The sequence below is a fragment of the Erpetoichthys calabaricus genome, chromosome 14 (genome assembly GCF_900747795.2).
Source record: "Erpetoichthys calabaricus chromosome 14, fErpCal1.3, whole genome shotgun sequence".
NCBI classification, from domain to species: domain Eukaryota; kingdom Metazoa; phylum Chordata; class Cladistia; order Polypteriformes; family Polypteridae; genus Erpetoichthys; species Erpetoichthys calabaricus.
Window position 1 is genome coordinate 93,481,717 of NC_041407.2, and position 20,004 is coordinate 93,501,720.

Sequence of the window (20,004 nt, forward strand, 5' to 3'; positions counted from 1 at the left end):
GGGACATTTGCCTTCCAAAAAGTTCAACTTTTGTCTCATCAGTCCACAAGGTATTTTCCCAAAAGTCTTGGCAATCATTGAGATGTTTCTTACCAAAATTGAGACGAGCCCTAATGTTCTTTTTGCTTAACAGTGGTTTGCGTCTTGGACATCTGCTATGCAGGCCGTTTTTGCCCAGTCTCTTTCTTATGGTGGAGTCGTGAACACTGACCTTAATTGAGGCAAGTGAGGCCTGCAGTTCTTTAGACGTTGTCCTGGGGTCTTTTGTGACCTCTCGGATGAGTCGTCTCTGCGCTCTTGGGGTAATTTTGTCGGCCGGCCACTCCTGGGAAGGTTCACCACTGTTCCATGTTTTTGCCATTTGTGGATAATGGCTCTCACTGTGGTTCGCTGGAGTCCCAAAGCTTTAGAAATGGCTTTATAACCTTTACCAGACTGATAGATCTCAATTACTTCTGTTCTCATTTGTTCCTGAATTTCTTTGGATCTTGGCATGATGTCTAGCTTTTGAGCTGCTTTTGGTCTACTTCTCTGTGTCAGGCAGCTCCTATTTAAGTGATTTCTTGATTGAAACAGGTGTGGCAGTAATCAGGCCTGGCGGTGGCTACGGAAATTGAACTCAGGTGTGATACACCACAGTTAGGTTATTTTTTAACAAGGGGGCAATTACTTTTTCACACAGGGCCATGTAGGTTTGGATTTTTTTTCTCCCTAAATAATAAAAACCATCATTTAAAAACTGCATTTTGTGTTTACTTGTGTTATATTTGACTAATGGTTAAATGTGTTTGATGATCAGAAACATTTTGTGTGACAAACATGCAAAAGAATAAGAAATCAGGAAGGGGGCAAATAGTTTTTCACACCACTGTATGTCTTTACTTCAATTGCCACTGCTAAGAAACCTGAATTGAAAGAGTGCAAAAAGTGCTTGGGTACAGTACATTGAAAAAAAAGTGTCCTGTACCTTGATATATATATACTGTGTATATGTATATATATATATATATATATATATATATATATATATATATATATATATATATTTGTAGCTAGAGATCCACACACAAAGGGAGAAAATAGTTTTTTTATTCCTAAGTTTTGAAAACCTACCAGGTGTCATCATCAGAGGAAAATGATTAGATAAAGAGAATTCAAAAGCAATATATAGCAATATAAAACAAGTGAAGGATGGGGTGAAGGGGGGATTAATAAGATGGGGTCATAAAGTCTTTTTTATTATTTGGATGTTCTTCTTTTTAAACCTGCATATGCTGGGTTCAAGTCCAAGTGTGTATTAGTGGCGAATTCATTAGATACTATAATCTCAATTCATTTGGCCATGGAGACTTTACTGTCAAAAGTAATCAACGACCCCACCATATCACAGACTTTCATATACAGTTGTATATATATATATATATATATATATGCGTAAGGCACAGAAGAAAATATCTGAACTTTACAACTCCACAGCAAAGACAGCATCTGTCACAACACAAAAATATGCTCATGGAGTGTTTGGCACACGTCTAGCATTGTTCACAAATTCACCAATCAGAATATCTGTTACAAAGTTATGTTGCAAACATCTTATAGAAGAGTATTATTTCTGGGTTCTTGACAGTTCACAATGTGCACAGCGCATCAGAACACCACTTTCAATGTCAGTGTGGATCATGGAGGTCGCACATTGTGAGCAACAAAGAAAGTTTCATTCTTATGTAAAACTTGTATGTTATAAGCACTCCAGAACTGGGACTTTTTACCTGCACGTGAATATGAACTATTTTATTTGGACTCAAGCTTCTAAATTTTAAAGATGGTGTCTTCAACTTTTTAACATGCAGGAACATGAGTGGATTTCTCATGAGATATCAGTGTAAAGAAAGACTGTGTATATTCTTGCCCTTTTAAAGAACTTACATATAAAGACATATTTTGATATGTCTGCAATTCTTTCATAGCCATATGCCCTTTTAAGTACTGTATGTCAAACATTTGAAGAAAGAATTTGTCACATTTTACTCAAACCTAATTGTAATCTTCTAATCACAATGCCAGATTTCCATGATCTGTTTTTAACACAATAACTGCCACCTGGTGTGCTGTGCACAATACACTCACTGGAATCTCCACGTCCTACGCATTCATAACAGCAACCCACAAGCTTTCTATCCATGATACACAGCAGCACAGGGTTACTAGGGTGAGAAGTGGCACACTGCAGGGACATGACAAGGGATATACCTGGCAGGGACTGTACTTTAAAAGAGGAATCCACATTGGATCAGTAGCTAACAAGGCATAAGTGGTGATGTGAGCTTCAGGACTGCCTAATTCATTTGGTTGAGGAGACTGATGTTAAATATAGTCATGGTGGATGAGCAGAAGGTTCGAAGAGATTCATAAAATAGCTGAGCGGTAGCAGGGGGCTTCTGTGTGGAACAGTTAGGACCCTGGGATATGTTTTGGAGGGCAAGCAGCTCTATAGCCATCCAGGACACTCAACCCTTCAGATGTGTCTGAGGGCTGACAAAGGAAACTCTAGAGTGATGGCCCAATGACTTTTAAGGGGATTAAACAAGAAGTAACACTAAGGTGGGGTTTAAAGATTGATCCCTGCCAGAGGCTTGAAGGACTCCAGAGTCAGGAGGTGAGTTGGGAAAAGGCTCAGCTGGTAGGTTGATAGTGAGTATGAAGAGAGGTGCAGAACTGTTGAGAGGTGAGAGGGAATCGCTTTGGTGCTTGTGATTTTGGTCAGCCTCGATACTGAAGAAGGCAGGGACTTATCCTGTTTAGTGAAGCTCAGTGTGCAACCAGAATATGGTTTACTGATGAGTTTATATTTGATTCTTTTGTGTTCTCCCTTTGGTTGTTCATTTCTTTTGAGTTTTTCATGTGGAATAAAAGTTATAAAGATATTTTGTGATGCTTCTCCAGCATTAGGCAGGCACACACACACATTACTATATATCAGTATCTGTTAAATAAAATATTACAGTTTGTGTTTTATCTTTTAGTGTTTACGGCTTAGTGAACTTACCCAATGTGAAATACCATATGCAAAAATGAATAGTCAAAATTGCATCTTCAACAGTTTCTGACATACTGTACTTAGAAACGTTTTAAAATATTTTACGAGTAGACTGTGCCTCCTAACAAGTTTCTTTGTACCCTTGCAATACAGTATGGTGTGTCCTCCCTGTTGTACACATCTTAAACTGTGTATGTTTTTTCCTCATTTAGGAGGCTGGGTTTTCTGGTCAGGCTCTTATAAATAAGAAGCTGAATGATTACAGGAAGCAAAGGTAGATTATTTTTATATATAAACTTTTTATATAGTGTGTGAATATAATGCATTATTTTTACATCAAATTTTATAGTAATTGATTTCATTTGCAAATTTGTCCTATTATACTGTGTGTATTTATCTCAAATGGCATAGGTTCCGTTTTTTTACACTTACATGCTCTTCACATTTGGCATTTTCTACATTTCTATATGTGAAGAACCCTACTTCCCTTTGTTAAATGTATTTGCTTATTTACGTTATCCTTTTTTGCAGCCCAACAGGCAACAAGCCAGATTCCTCCCCAAAGGCAACACGAATAATGTCTACATTCCTCAGTGCAACTGTGCCACCCCGGTCACCAAAACTGGATTCTGGAAGTAAGGCTTAGGGTGAATTCTGGGAAAAATATTAACAAGTGACTGTAATGAGTAGTACATCTGACAGACGGTCATAATCACAATCTGCCTTTCCCTCCTGCAGGAAATGTATTTGGACAGTGGGTAACCAATAGTGGGAACCTTGTTATTTGCTGATCACGCTGGTCTGGAGCAAAAATGAATTAACACTCAAATAATGCATCAGAGCTCACAGATACTGGCCGTGCAGCATTTTATAGATCTGTGATTTTAGGAATTGTATTGAGCATGTGCTTTTATTCTGTAAGAGTAAAAACATGAAGGATATGAACGGTTGGTCGGTGATTAACATTTTTTCTGAACTATCACATCCTTCTTATCCTCTGTGTGGTAAACTCTTTTAAATTAAGACTAAGACTATCATATAACAGTATTAATTCATAAAATATGAAATACATGAGTGTAACATCTTGACCACAGGAATCACCCACTCTAAACTGATGAATATGTCTAAGTGTGTTTGTGAGAATGTGCCTTTTGGGGCTAATGATTGTCATTGTCTTCCTGTTAAATGCTTATGTGGATGTTTTATTTGAATGAGTCTACACAAAACAAAATGTCATGTAACTCACAATGTAGAAATTAGCAACAAAGCAAACAATTACTGATTATTGTTCTGTTGTAGTTGAAAGTGAATTTGTGTGGCGATATATACCTCTGGTCCCTCTTTATTGCGGATGCCATTGAGCAGACCACCCACAGTCATTTGGCTTCATCTTACACAGATGGATTAAAAATAAGTACTTTAGAACAGGACATTAGGATTTCTGCAAATCACTCAAATAGTATCTGGTATTCAGTTTGACATTTTCTGTAGCTCATAAAATTAAAAAAGTTTGTTTCTGATTATAGCATCTAACTATTTTAGAGACCTAAAGGTTCACACTATGTGGTTTCATGACAAACACTTTGACCAAACAAAGTGCCCACTTTTGAATTCTTTACCACATTCCAGATGATAGCAGTCCCCCTAAGTCTCCTTGGGGCATTCACATGAGCAGGAAGCCAAAGAAATCGGGACCCAAAGTGTTTGGGGTGAGGCTTGAAGACTGTCAGCCAGCATCTAGCAACAAGGTGAGGAACGAAACATACTGCATGAATCATTAGAGGCCTTACTCTGTTGTGTAGAAAAAAGTATTTAAAAGTTTTTTTTTCTCCTCTCAGTTCATCCCTTTGGTAGTTGAATCTTTCTGTAACCTGGTAGAAGAGATGGGGCTGGAAAACACTGGGATCTACCGCGTTCCCGGGAGTAATGCTGCAGTGTCCAGTCTGCAAGAACAACTCAATAAAGGCATTGAGATGAACCCTAATGATGAGGTATGTGATGAAGTGAAAACTGGAAAGATTGGTCTACTGGAAAATCATAGAAAGGAGGAATTCAGGTGTTTAGTTTAGAAATCTGAAATGTTCCCTTACAGAGTATAAAGTTATACATTTTAACTAAAACGTACCTACCCTACATCAACGGCACAGTAAACAGTGACAATATGTGATAGAAAGTGAGCAGGCAGATGATGAATAAAATAAATGATGAATGGGATAGTGAGTAATTGCAATGCATGCAAATGGAGGACAGTGTTGATAAAGTACTGTATATGTCATGCAATGATAGGTTGTTCCTTAATGAGTGTATTTACATGCACACACAAAACCGGGCTAATGTGAGTAACCCAATTAACACAGAAATCTGGTTTCTTAAAAGCCTCTCTTTACATCCACTTACGTCCACCAATAGAAGTCTCTTTTGGGAAAACGCTCCAATGTCATAAAAGCAGAAGATTAAACATCATCAGCTGCCACTGTGAATTCAAAGGGAATGTAGCCTGTACCTCCTGAGGAGTGTGGGGAACATACTTACAAAAAAAGAGGTTGGTGATGTAACTGAGGCAAGACGCACCTGCATGTGAGGGCTGGCTGTATGTGTCCTCGTCTGCTAGGCTCATCCCTTGGTTACATTAGACGGTGGCGGGTTCAAGAGGCTCTCTAGAGCAACTGGGATTGTGGAGCCACACTGTAACCTGGTTAAGGGTTTACATGGCCACATAGCCAGGTTACTCGCACAGAAATTTACATGTGTTAACTCTGTTTCTCAGAGACTAATAACCTGGTTTCTTTAACTGGAATAAGTGTTTACATGGCATTTTTGAAACTGGGTTTTTGTGAATAACCGTGTTATTAAAGCACTTGTAAACACACTAATTGAGTGAGTTAATGTTTTCTATATTTGATTCCTGCTGGGATATAGTTGTATGCTTGAGGTTCTTTGAAATGAGCAAACTGAAACAAGGAGGTATTGTAGTTATCATATGAGGTTGTCACTCTGGGAGTTCATAGAGCTCTTATAGTTTGAGGAGTTATGTAGGCCCCAGCAGTGCTTCATAAGTAGGTAAAAAGAGTAGCTCAGTAGAGTATAGGCCGAGGACATGGGCAGAAATTATTGCCAGAGAAAACAGCCTTGTCCAGCTGTAGGAACAGGGCTTTGCCCACCAATGAGTGGCAGAAGAACTGGTGCAGAGACATTAGCCTCAAAATGTTTGGATATCAAAGCACGACAATTTGCCAATGGAAAGATTATTTATATACTTGTTCACTGATCATTGCAAGTTCTGTGCATTTTCTCAGCATTGGTGACAAGAAGCCTTTCTTGTACACTACACCTACATATTGGTACCACCAGGTGTGCCCCTGAACAGCAAAGGTTACAGTTCACTGTGCTGATTAATTTGCCCCCCTTTTTATTGTTCTACTATTTCATACAGAACTGTATTTCAAACTACTGTTGGGTACATGGCACCTTACGTGCAGTGTTGTTCACTGAATTTATGAAATTGATTTTACAGATCGCAATTAATGTGGTTTTTGTCAATATTTATACATAGGTATGTTTTCTTTTTGACTTAAATATGTGCATAGTTAATTTTGTGTTTATTAAACCATTTTGTTTATGTTTTCGCTGTAGTAATAAGTGTGAATTTTGCTTTTATCTGAAGACTAGATTTGTATTGGATATTCCATCCATCCATTCTCCAACCCGCTACATCCTAACTACAGGGTCATAGGGGTCTGCTGGAGCCAATCCCAGCCAACACAGGGCGCAAGACAAGAAACAAACCCCGGGCAGGGCGCCAGCCCACCGCAAGGCACACACACACACCAAGCACACACTAAGGACAATTTAGGATCACCAATGCACCTAACCTGCATGTCTTTAGTTTAGACTGTGGGAAGAAACCCACGCAGACACGGGGAGAACATGCAAACTCCACGCAGGGAGGACCTGGGAAGTGAACCACAGGTCTCCTACTGCGAGGCATCAGTGCTACCACTGTGCCACCGTCCCCCTGTATTGGATATTGCATCTCATTTATTGAGTTTCAATTAGATGTGCTTATCAATAAACCTCTGATAATATTCCTACTTATTCAAAACACCAAACTGCAAACTCTTCATCAGCCAGTCTATAGTGTAATTAGGTTTAGTCTTGAGAACTCAGCCCCTCTAACTACAGGGGGCACTGATTCTGCTTTCCTCTGCACCAGAAACCAGGCAAAAACGTTTAACTATATGGGGGTTTTATTTAACACAGTTTTTTAAAGAAAAATGGAGTCATACATGCACCAGACTGCAGACAACTTTGAGTTTAAGACAGTGTAGACTGTGACATGGAAACATTGGTGTGTAATGAAATGTAGTGCATAGGCAAATATGAAAAAGAGCAGCGCTAAATAGTGCCAAAAAAAAATTAAAACAAAAAGTATAAAACACATCAAAAAGAAAACTAGTGCACTGTATGTGAAGAAAATACTCACATTTTCCTTCCTTATGTTTGTGTGTGTCCTGTGGTGGGTTGGCACCCTGCCCGGGATTGGTTCCCTGCCTTGTGCCCTGTGTTGGCTGGGATTGGCTCCAGCAGACCCCCGTGACCCTGTGTTTGGATTCAGCGGGTTGGAAAATGGATGGATGGATGTATGTATAGGACAGGCTTGTAATAGAATAACAACTGGAATTAAGACATCAGCCTAGTTCTGGTTCCTGGTTTTAAGTAATCAATGGTATCCGTACTGTCCAAGGTTGAACATCCAATACACCCTGCAACATGTTACATTTTTCTTCACAACAAGGCACAACGTTTTAGTTGTCCTATTTTTTGTCTTCAGAAATGGCAGGATCCAAATGTGATAAGCAGTCTCCTCAAGTCTTTCTTCAGGAATCTGCCTGAGCCTCTTTTCACAGATGGTGAGAAACATCTATTGTCTTACCTACATCTAAACTGGCAAAGTGAGACCAATGTTTTGATCTTAGTATACTGTTTTAAACTGCAGATCGATACAGTGACTTTATTGATGCCAATCGATTGGAGGGAGCTGGAGAGAGATTGAAGACCATGAAAAAACTGGTAAGCTTGATGAATGAAAGTAGTGAGGCTACACCGAGACCCTAGTAGTCCGCACAGGGCCTCTGAAGTGTTTCATCACATAACATTGTCCTGTGTAATGCTTTCTGTATTAATCTAAAGAGCTGCAGAACTAAGAGAGTTAATAAGAACACGATGATTTGTATGTATATTCTAGGATGCATTTACTAATTTGACACTCAAGGCTTTTATCCTGTAGCTGTTTATTCAGTTGGTGAAGGACCAAACTGAACTATTGCTGTTTCTTTACCCCTGTTTACATAGCAATACCGGATGATACTGTTGTTTTATTAATGGCATTAACTGTGTGGTGTTTGCAGTTTAATATTATTTATGGTTAATATTAACTCAGGTTTTTTCCCGTCACAGATTCATGATCTGCCAGGTCATTACTTTCATACCTTGAAATTTTTGGTTGGCCATCTGAAAACCGTAGCTGATCACTCTGAGAAAAACAAGGTGAGGTGTACACGGTCTTAAGTGCAGCATTTTACATAAAACTCCATTTACATTAAATCTTAGTAAGGTAAACACAAAACCGTTTAAGCCATACTTGAAGATTCGGGTCAGTCTATTTGCATTTGTGTACTCTTTTAATAAAATTCTTGTGAACTGTGATTTCCACTAATGCATGAGGGTTAGTGCTGCTGCTGCTTCACAACTCCAGAGAAGTCCATTTGACTCTACGCCCTGTCACTGTCTATATGGGGTCTGCACATTCTCCCCTTGTCTGTGTAGATACTCCACCTCATACTCAACAACAAAAACTCCTCCTGCCTTACATGTGATAGTGCTGGGCCTGCCATTAGTCTGCCACAAGGTTTTTGTTTTTTTTAAATAATTTCTAAACATTTGAAGTAATCTTTGGATTTTTTAATACCTGAATTTAGCCACTTTCTTTTTCACTCACAATTTCTGAAAAAAAGGGTTTATTTTCTGTCACTAAATTTAAATAGAATACTCATTTTAATACAATGTCACATATGTGTTCTTGCATTAATATTCATTTTAGTACACATTTTGTTTCTCTTGTCCTGCTACAAGATGGAGCCACGAAACCTGGCACTAGTGTTTGGACCCACTCTGGTTAGAACCTCTGAAGACAACATGACAGACATGGTGACACATATGCCAGACCGTTACAAAATTGTTGAAACATTAATACAACATGTAAGTACAATTAGAACAATCGTTAGAGGACATGCTTTTTGTAGCATGCGCTTTGCCTTAAACAATTTTTTATTTTTTAACTCTCCCTTTTGTGTTTAGTCGCTTGTTTTCGCGTTTAGTGCTTGTGTTTCTACTCAAAAGATGCTCCAATAATTGTAGTTCTGCTAAAATTCTCTCATACTGTACAAGGTTGAACATCTTACTGTAGCAGCTGCATTGAATTTAAGTTTTTTATTTAGGACTGAGCTCAGTAGTTGAGGATTTCCTTTTTTTTCCAGTATTCCTGGTTCTTCAATGAAGAAGTGGGCAAGGATGATAAGGTAGGAAAAAGCTTTTGTTATTCCATTTTTACAATATTAGCAGACTCTTTAAAACTTATAAATGTATGAAAAGTATGTTCTGCGTACACATGTAATAGTAATAATAATAATAATACATTTTATTTATATAGTGCCTTTCCCATGCTCAAGGCACTTACAGAATATAATAAAGAACAGCAGCGTATACAGTATATAGCATTGTACAAACCAGATAAATAAATAAAGAAGATTAAGACAGTGAATTCTGAACAAAAAAAGAAACAGACAACATAATTGATGGTCTCGCGCACACATACAGGTTACATTAGCATCTTGACAGAGAAGTAAACTGAGAGAAAGGTAATAAAGTCAAGTAGAGCTAAAAGCCTTCCTGAACAGATGAGTTTTGAGTTGTTTTTTAAAAGAATTCATGGAGTCAGCTGACCTGATTAATTTTGGTAGGTCATTCCAGAGTCTGGGCGCTATACAGCTGAAGGCCCTGTCACCCATGGAGTGTAGATTAGTGAGGGGCACAACAAGATTACCAGAATCAGAGGACCTTAGTGGGCGGGCAGGCACATAGTGATGGAGGAGGTCACTGATGTAGTTTGGTGTGAGGTTATTTAAAGCTTTGTAGGTTATTAGTAGGATTTTATATTCGATTCTGTAGGACACAGGGAGCCAGTGAAGACGGAGCAGGATGGCTGTGATGTGCTCGCTGCTGCTGGTCCGAGTAAGGACTCTTGCAGCTGAGTTTTGAATAAGCTGGAGCTGTGATATAAGATTAGAAGAGGCACCTGCCAGTAGGGAATTACAATAATCGATGCGGGATGTGATAAAAGCATGGACAAGTTTCTCAGCGTTAGAAAAGGAGAGGAAGGAGCGAACACGGGATATTTAATGGAGGTGAAAGTAAAAAAGTTTCTTAATGTGATTTATGTGGGCTGAATAAGAGAGGGAGGAATCAAAAATGACACCAAGATTTTTTACAGTAGAGGCAGTGTTGTATGTACACATGTATAATTGTAACATAAAGGATTTGTTAAAAGGTTTGTCAAATTCATGTCTGAACAATAGAATTAATGAATTCAGTAAATGTGAATAGATGCTTTTAGTAAAGGAGGTGTCCACTGGCCCTGTAGAGTGCATCACTGACCACTTGTTGTCCTTCTTGAATTTTAAGTCTGTTTTGTAGTTCAGTGCTTTCAGTGTGTACATTACAAGACTAAGGTGATCACCACAACTGTCCACCGTTCTGAACCTAATTGAATAATCAGTTGAGAATAACATCTTACACTAGCTTATACTAAGCACTAGAAATGGTTAAGGTTTTCAGAAAATCGAGAAGAGTGTCATCTGTTTCACAGCTAGCAGGTTGGGTTGTGGATTTATTCCTAATAACTACGCTCCAGCATTTGATTATTGGTTAACTGTACTAAACGTTTGTTGGATACTTGATTGACAATCACAAATAAATATTATAAATCGTAAATAAGTCTCTAGACCATATCTAGTTTATCCAGCACACAGCAGATAATCTTTAACAAGTATTTTATTGAAGAAGCACATTTGTCACATTTGACAAATGAATGAAGAAAGACGGACTTGCTCACATTCTAGGAATGCTTTCCTCCTGCTGTTTCTCTTTCATGTTCAAGTTCAACTTTACTGTCTGCCCCATGTCAAATGTGTTAGAAAACTGGTAATCTCTTAATCTGGCTGTAGGCTCTCATTTTCTTTAAGAAAATAACGAATGTATTGGATGGCCTAGTGTTTCAGGAATGAGTGCTGCTCCCTCATGGATCCAGAAGCCTCAGTTTGACTCCACTGCCCGAGCACAGTCTCTGTATTTTACGTGTTATTCTTTGCTCTTTGTAGATTGCAGGTTAGTTTAACTACTGATTCAAAATCAGCCCTGTATGTTTATGTACAGTACATTTCTGTAAATGATCCTGGCAATGGCCGGTGCCCATCCAGGTTCAGTTACTGCTTTGTACCCAAAGTTGCCAGGATAAGAAACCAATCCCCCATGACCCACAACTGGATTACTGTTATGTTACTGTACCGCACAGCTAGCTGGCAAGAGTCACTGTCTGGGCTGGTAAGCATGGCAGTGCGATGTGACATTACATCAAGCAGTAATTACCCTAGCAGTCATGAATACAATGCTGTGGGGTTTACTGATAAAAATAAAGTTTTATGGCGAGATGGAAACTACTGTAATGTCTGTCTCACAACTTGCTTTTCACCAGTAGAGGGAGCGGCGAGCTCAGGCACCATGCAGCAATGAGACAACAGCCACATGACAGACCATAAGAAAGCCATGTGTCTCTGGGGCCTTGCTGCTTTGCAATTGTTAATTTCCTATCTGATAGTTTAGGGGTAAAAATGTGTCTTGTTTTAAGCATATTGTGCCATTATATATGTAAATGGAAAGTTGTGATAACTAAATACTCACCTCACTGCCCTCTGCTGCTCACCATTCCATAAACAACTGCTACACTGGGAATTGTGAATATTTTCCTCAAGTTTCGGAGGTTCTATTCAATAAGGGCGCGCACAAAAAGGCGAGCTTCAAAAGGGCAACCTCAATTGGGCGCGGCGAATAAAGGCAAACGCAACAAAATTATTACAGAAAATTTATTAGATAAAGGCAATGATTGAACGTATAAAAAGGCAAAAGCAAGAATATTAAAACAATTGAGGTCGCCCTTTTGAAGCTCGCCTTTTTGTGCGCGCCCTTATTGAAGGATACCAGTTTCGGAAGTCCCACCATGTTATCTAAGACTGGTACTGTACGTGTGAAAAAGCAAATCCAAAGAGCTAAAGCTTGGGGCTTCTCAAGTGCCGCTGTATGTGTGAGAGGCCAGAGATATGTGGGTGTTCACCGTTGTTAGTGCTGCTCTGAAATGTGGGATGAAAGTATGGAGACTTTAAATTTTGGCATTAAGCACTTTTAAGGTTTCAGCTCGTTTTACCTTGGCACAAAATTTTTAACGACTGTTTTGCTCTAACAATACGTCTGATTGAGCTAAATGCTGTTAAAAGCGGCATAGGCTGGTTTTGATTGCAGATGTTAACTGTATTTTCATCAAAATTTGATGTCATATGTTCATTCAGTCGCTTTAGTATATTATGAGATTTTATTGATGAGCCTGGTAGTGTACGGTGGTGCAGTGGTTAGTGCCTGTCCTTCACAAATCTAGCATCAGGTCTCACTCCTGTGAGCTGTCCTTGTGCAGTTTGCACATTCTCTCCGTGTCTGCATGGCCCTTATTTTGGGTAATCCAGTTTTCCTTCTGCATTAACGAAGTGCAATTCTAACTTGGCCTTGTGTGCAAATGTGGAACTAATGTGTGTGTGCATGAATGGGCTTGTGATGGACTACTGCCCTGCCCAGGGCTAGTTATGGTCCACCAGTGACCCAGACCTGGATTACGAGAGTTATGAATGATGCAGTAACATTCACTGAGAAAAATATTTAATAGTGCAGAAAATCCAACAGGGGCAAACTATGGCACTACACACTCCAAGAAGGTACTGAAACACTTTAAAGGGGGTCATGGGTGAGCACATTACTGCATTTTCACTTTAATATCTTGATACATTTTAAGGGGTGTAATATTTACTGGTATAAATCTGACTTGAATTTTCTGTTCATTGTAGACTCCAGTTGATAACGGAGATACACAACCAGTTCCCAATATAGACCATCTTTTGCCAAACATTGCCAAAGCTGGAATATTAGGAGAAATTTCGGGTAAAGAATTATTTTTCTTTTTTTTTTTTTATTTTACTGTTGTCTTTAAAGTATTGCAAATGTGAAAGTACGGGTGGAGGTCAGCATGGGCCTAGAGAGTTTTTTGGTGTAACATTTTCTTGGTTTAAACTACAAAGCTTTAGATTGCAGTTCAGTTACCTTGTGTTCTGTACAGATTTGCTTCTAGACTTGCTCATACACATCTCATTTTCTTTGCTCTTTATTACTCTACTGTCTTCTCTTCCTAGCTGAACCTTTGGAACAGGCGGCCCGGTATGGAGGGATTTTTCTGGACTAATGAGCGTGTCTGTGTCTGCATATGCTAGGCAGCTGAGTGGCTGTGTGCATCTCGCTGTTCATATCTCCCTGCCCATAACCTCTTCGCTGTATTTCTGTTCAGACTTCTTCGTATGTGCAACTCACTGCTGTCATTTCAAGGCTTCACTTACTATTGAGCCGTCAACCTGTCCCTGCTTCAGTCCTCCTCATCAACAGACAGTGCAGGTCGCGAGTGTGCACTGGGGGTTTGAGAGTGCAGTGCAGCGTACCACTCGTCTGCTGTTTGCAGAGCTCTGCTTGTTCCATTTCACAGGTGACAAACTCCAAGGGCTGCGGTGGCTGAAGGTTTTCATCACAGCCTTATTCCTAATTAGTAACCAGTTATGGCTGCTGATGAAACAGAACTTTTGTTCCATTGCATTTGACTTGCGGGAGGACTCTTCATCGTTTCTTTTTTAACGAGCAGCCAAACAATGATGTGATTCAAATTACGAGCCAACAGATGACCAGTGTCCTCAAACTAAGTTCCTGCAGCACCGCCAGTTTTGCTAAAAGCAGTTTGTTTTCATTAGAAGCGATTTCTTACTGTTAATGAAACACGTAATTTATGTACTCATTCTGCCACCCCAGACAGTTCTAAAACATTTTTTCTGAGAGCACAGTCTCTGTGTTTTATGGCCCAGAACAGATCGATGTTTCTCGGGCCTTCACGTACTTCTTTTGAAATACATTATTAGTGAAACAAAGTAGAATCACAAGTAGAAATAGGATCAAGTGAGCTGGTCATCTGCCGTATTGCTTCCCATCTCAACATTATTTGGCTGATAGCTAAGAAAAAAGAAACAATAAAGGGTTGTGGATGTTAAAACACACCTCAATTAAAAATAAACCTTGAAATTCTGTTTCATTTGCATCAGTAATTGGCAATTCTTTGAAAAAGCGACTGAAACGAAAACCCAGAGCCACTGCAGCCCCCCAGAGTTCTGGTTTGACTCCTGTTTCTCATTTATATTTGGGTAGTTGCTGGTGGACGCTTTGATTTGGTCATTGACTCTAAAAGCTACTTGCTCATGTGTTGCACCTCAGTCACCTTCAGTTCCACTTTCTACTGCACTTTGACCCTTCTAGGACTATATGTCTTCTTACCCCTTTTGTTATTTTTATCTTTAGATTCAACCAACAGCGACTCAGCTAAATCCAAGGTAAGAGTGCTGCTTGTAAAAAATGTTGATGTTCTAATTATTTACCAGACCAAGAAGCATCCAAGGATGGACCAACACTGCATGTTCTGCTCACTGATGTTTCTCTTGTATGGTTTGCATAGGGATCTTGGGGATCAAAGAGAGATCCAAAGGAGTTCCTGACCACGTCAATAAAGTCTGTTGTCATCAATAAGAGGAAGAAGCACCGACATGCAAAAATAATTGGCAGTAGCACAGATGAGGACTCAGAACATGAGCCAGTTAAAGTCAGCAATTTCAGGTATCGTGATCTAGAAGAGAAGCTAGTCAAACAAACAGAAGTGGAGGAAGAAGAAAAAGCCAAGGTAAAAAGTTTGGAAGCAGAAAGACGAGAAATAAATGAGATAGAAAATAAGCAAAAATCAGAAGGAAACCAATTCCAGGACAGATCAAAACATTCTGAACCCAACAGAACTAAGTTTCAGACTGAACTGCTAGACGAGGATGGGACGTGTAAAACATGGCAAGGCCCAGAGGAAAGAATCCAACTGGATGCTCGCTCTATTGTGTCTGGCTATTCAACCTTGTCCACACTAGGCCGCAGCCTTGCTTCTGAGGTACCGTCTGCATCTGAGAGTCGTGGAGATGAGGCTGATGATGAGAGAAGTGAGCTAGTCAGTGAAAGTGGCCTTCTTTTAGAGACGGACAATGAGAGTGGTTTTGCCTCACGCTCTTTGACACAGGAGAGGTGTACATCTAAAGTACATCAATGCAGCTTCCTCTCCTATCAGTCCAAACTGTGGGAGGGTAGGAATTATAAAACTGTGCAACAGGAGAGTGATGAAGTTCAAACAAGAGAGAGTGAGGTAGCTCGGTCTACCACTCCATCTTCATTTTCATCCTCATTAACTTCTCATAAATTACATAGCCGGCCGTCTTTCAGCTCGCATAAGCTCATACAATGTGACACACTTGCCAGGAAGAAGCTAAAAGACACAAGAGACAAAAGTAAAGTTTGTTCCTTGGACAAGGAACTGAATAAGGTTGAGGAAATGGCTTTCCTTGAGAAGCCACAATATAGGACTCAGAGATCGTTACAAAATGAGACAGACAGCAAGATTATGTTATCCAGAGTTGATGGAGCCCCCATCAGCCAGGAGAGTCTTAAAGGCGGCCAGACACGCAAGTCGAAGGGCAATGACATACCATCAATATCTAGCAAAAACACACTAACAGAGCAGCTGCGTTTGAAGCTCCTAACCTCCATGGATGACATGTTTGGAGTGGTAATGCGTAAACCACATTCACCAGAAACCCGCCGCAAGAAGAATAAGCGACGCCACACGGTAGTGGTAACTATCAGAGACAGTAGCATTCTTAACTCTGATCTCCAGTATGAAAAATTGTCAACAACCTACACCTCCACTGAGGTCCAACCAGCATTAAGTACCAGCAACGTTAACATCCAAACAGACCCAGCTAAGCCAGTTCTAGGAAAAGTCGGCCCCACTGGTGGTCCGTCAGTCCTGGCAACTTCTGCTGCTTCCTCTTATTCTGTGACTGCAAGTTCTTGTTTGAATCGCAGTGAGGCACCAGTTTGCACGTCTTCCTCCAGGTTTCATCAGTATTTGTAGGTGGGAGGCTTTGGTTAACTCAAGAATATGAGGAGCGCCATTTTGTATTCAAGGCTCAGCGAACTATTGCTGGAAATGGAGGTCATAGAATTTTTACCTGTTGTCTCTCAAGCTAGAAACCTGACTGTTCACTTCAAAGTTACATACCTGAAAATCTGCGTGGAAAGGTAATAGTGCCAATTATGTGTCTACACGCACTGGTTATCAGCTTTAGATCTTCCTCTGAGTGGCGTCTGTCCCTTACTGCCTAGCAGAGAGTCTCGCTCTCATCTAGATAGGACAGTCAAGCACAGACTGGACAGTTTACCTGTTGTGCAGCATGTGAAGTATTCCTTCAAGGTATGGAGTGAGTAGACCGCGCGCTTACCAAGGCAGTACTTATTTCCAGAAGTGGCACAGTGGTTCTTGTTTCATAATCTATAAATGGTAAATCCAAGGCATTGGACACTCTTGGCGCCTGGGCAAGGGACCCGGGTTACTATTAGCCACTCCTTTTGCAGATTTTGTAACACTGAAATGAAGCATTCCTAAAGTAATCTTTGTGTTTGTGTGCGTGTGTGTGTACATTTATAAATATACAGTATATAATATAAACTATAAATTAATTTAGTTTTATCATTGTTTACATGTCACCCCTGAACACAATTTCCTATTACATGGCTACTTGAAATGTCTCCCTGTTGTTTTTTTATTTAGATTTATATTTTTTGTAAGAAGATATACATCTATTATTAAAATTGTTCATTCAAGTTTTTATTTTTAAGAAAAAAAAAGCTTCTTTCCCTGTTAAAACAAAATGTGACAGGCTGCCTTGGATAGCTTTCTAAAGTGCCTGAAAATAAATTGTGAACTAAACGCAGGCAAATGTTATCATTAAAGTGTATTGTCAGTATTGGGAGCTCGCAGTGCATTGCAGTTACGCCACTTCATCCTTGCAAATGTCTTTTTGGAAGTTCAAAGACGGGTGACACCTGCTGGCTTCTCAGATTAGGATGTCCTAGCGCACTGTCCCCCTGAATGACTGTATTGCAGTGTCTAACATGCTGCAGTACTGAAGGACCTGCTGATTCAGTCAGCTTTCAGTTCATTCCAGGATGCAGGAGCTTCATAACATCTACCGCCTCGATAAAGCTGTTATTGGGATGTAAACAATAATCCAGCTGTCGGGACGTGTGAGTCATTTGACCCAGACCATCGTGGTCCTCAGTCATTTCTAATAAGTGCAGGCTGTTTAAGTGGCCAACACAGATGCATCCTGGATGACCAACGTCCATTAAAACTGGACAGATAACGCTGAATAGCACGCTTTTGCTCATTTGTTTCTCATATTTTTTTTTACTGTAGCTCAGCTCAATTGCACTGTAGGAAACGGAAGAGTGCTGTGATCAGAGAGTGCTCTGGGAGTGTTTCACAAGTGTTAGTCTGAGGTCGTGGGCCATCCGTTCAATGTTAGGAGTGAAGAAACAAAACTATGCAACTAGCTGGGACCTTTGGAGATGGAAAGGGGTGATTGGGTTCTACTTACAGGAAGATGGACATAACATACTGTTTTTGAAATGGAAGAGTTCTTTTAAGGCCTGGACGTAGAATGACTTCCTCACAGTAATGTTGTCATTATGCAACTGTGTGGCTGTTGGGGGGGGGGGGTTTGGTCAGAATTCATCTTAAAAAAAAATCCCAGTATTGGTCATGGACGGTCTACCCCAAGACTTGAGAACAGTGCCCACCCTGACTGAATTACACTTTTTGGATCTCCGTGGGGACAATGGGACAAACAGTTGTCACCCTAAACACAGCATTGTCCAGGAGGTGAGGCACAGTGCTATTGTTCAGGGCTGGATTATTTGGTTTTGTGATTCATTTTGTTTTTTAACAGTCCTGACATAATTTATATGCTACAACGAATGGCAAAACCTGGCTGATTGATGTCTAGATTTGGATTTGTTTCAGTAACCGTTCATCTATTTCTGTAAGTAATATATTAAACTGACGACTGACAAGGTGTTTAATTTAACCGACGCAGAGACGAGTACGTATACAAATTATGCCATGAATGAGGGCCTGTCGACAGTGTATGCAACTTAACTTGAACCAGAGCTCCTGGGAGATTTCAGAAAGTGGATGGTCACCAAGTGAGGTATTGGTCTTGAACTTCACACACGGGTCACAGAGTGCGGTCTGCTCGTCGCTGTTTGAACTGCAGTTTTACATCAGGGACCAGACGTTTGGCTTCTTATTATCAGTGTTAACCGTGGCTTTGTCTGTTTCTGACTGTTACGATTCCCCATCTTTTTCATTGTCCTTTGTTTTTACTGATGTTGCGTCGTCGGTTTCAGTTTTATTAAAACATTTGTCGAAGTCGGTCACTTCTGGAGAGCTCTACTTATCACAGTGGCACACACACTGCAGTCAGATTGCTTTAATTCAGTCTTTCGTGACACAGACCCATAGCCTCCTTTCTACATTTCTATAAATTAAAAGCATAACAAACAGTATACCTCTGTAACTGCTGACAAGCACACTACCAGAAAACTATGCATATTCCTAAAAGTGAATTTAGTTAAAAAAACAAAAAACTGTTGTTGGTTGCTGCTATACTAAATAGGTATTTAATAACCCTAAGAACAAATTCTCAACTGCCTAATGAACCGTTTGCAGGAAATGTGTTAATGCTGGTCAGATTACATCTTAGAAAACTGGTACTGTGTTTTGTGACATTTCTGTTTTTATTTACAGTGTTGTTAAAGATTTTCTTACAGACTAGTTTGGCTGAATATATTTGAACCATTCCATTGGGGCCTTGGACAAGACTGTCAGATATCCAAACCAATGCACATGTGTGTGTATACAATGTGTATTGAAGTAAATGTATGCAAATATTTGCTGTAAAGTTTACTTTAGTTTTGTACATACTGTGTTTAAAGTGTAATATAAAATTTATGATGAAAATGTTGCTAATATGAAACTATTGTAACAGTGCTAAACCAACCTGCATGAACAAACCCTTACATGGTTCAGTGCTTTAAAACACCTCTACTCCGAAAAAATAATAAAAAAAAAAAACTTCTACATTTGTTGGAAATAAATGAAATTATATTGAACCTTTTAAACATTCGCGTTGCCTTTTTTATTTTTTAAACATGTCCTTGTTTCTAAATTCAGTATCATTACCTCCAACTAAGCTCCCATCCAGCAGCATTGTAAATCTATAAAGCCTTATAGGATGAGACAAGCCAGTTGTGCACTGGGACTGTGAGTGTTGTGCAGAGTGGCGGCAGGTCCTCTGCGTTTTTCCCAGTTGATTCTGAGCTTCGTCAGCGGTGTGTTCTGCTCCTACTCTGTTCAATGCTTTTGGGTGATGGGCAGGGTCATCGGGGTCCAGCGGCTGTGGGGCATCTGTTGGCAAAGATTCACTGATCTCGACTTTGCTGACAATGCTGTGATCTTCGCTCTGTCAATGGAGGCTCTGATCGGGGCGCTCAAGAGACTGAGTGAGGAATCTGAGTGTCTGGGCTTAAGAGTGTCCTGATAAAAACCAACATCCAGGCCTTTAAGG

General features: G+C 39.9%; 1 protein-coding gene across 1 annotated transcript in view; it reads left to right on the top strand.

Moving 5' to 3' along the window:
* The window catches only part of LOC114665211 (rho GTPase-activating protein 23-like), a 139,425-nt gene extending 119,867 nt beyond the window's left edge, over nucleotides 1-19,558 (top strand). The window contains 12 exon segments of the mRNA XM_028819643.2: nucleotides 3,250-3,311; nucleotides 3,569-3,672; nucleotides 4,667-4,785; nucleotides 4,876-5,028; nucleotides 7,869-7,947; nucleotides 8,034-8,107; nucleotides 8,495-8,584; nucleotides 9,170-9,295; nucleotides 9,574-9,615; nucleotides 13,261-13,354; nucleotides 14,804-14,835; nucleotides 14,958-19,558. Coding sequence (XP_028675476.1) covers nucleotides 3,250-3,311; nucleotides 3,569-3,672; nucleotides 4,667-4,785; nucleotides 4,876-5,028; nucleotides 7,869-7,947; nucleotides 8,034-8,107; nucleotides 8,495-8,584; nucleotides 9,170-9,295; nucleotides 9,574-9,615; nucleotides 13,261-13,354; nucleotides 14,804-14,835; nucleotides 14,958-16,448 — 2,466 coding nt within the window. The 3' untranslated portion in view covers nucleotides 16,449-19,558.
* Nucleotides 19,559-20,004: the final 446 nt, after the last annotated feature.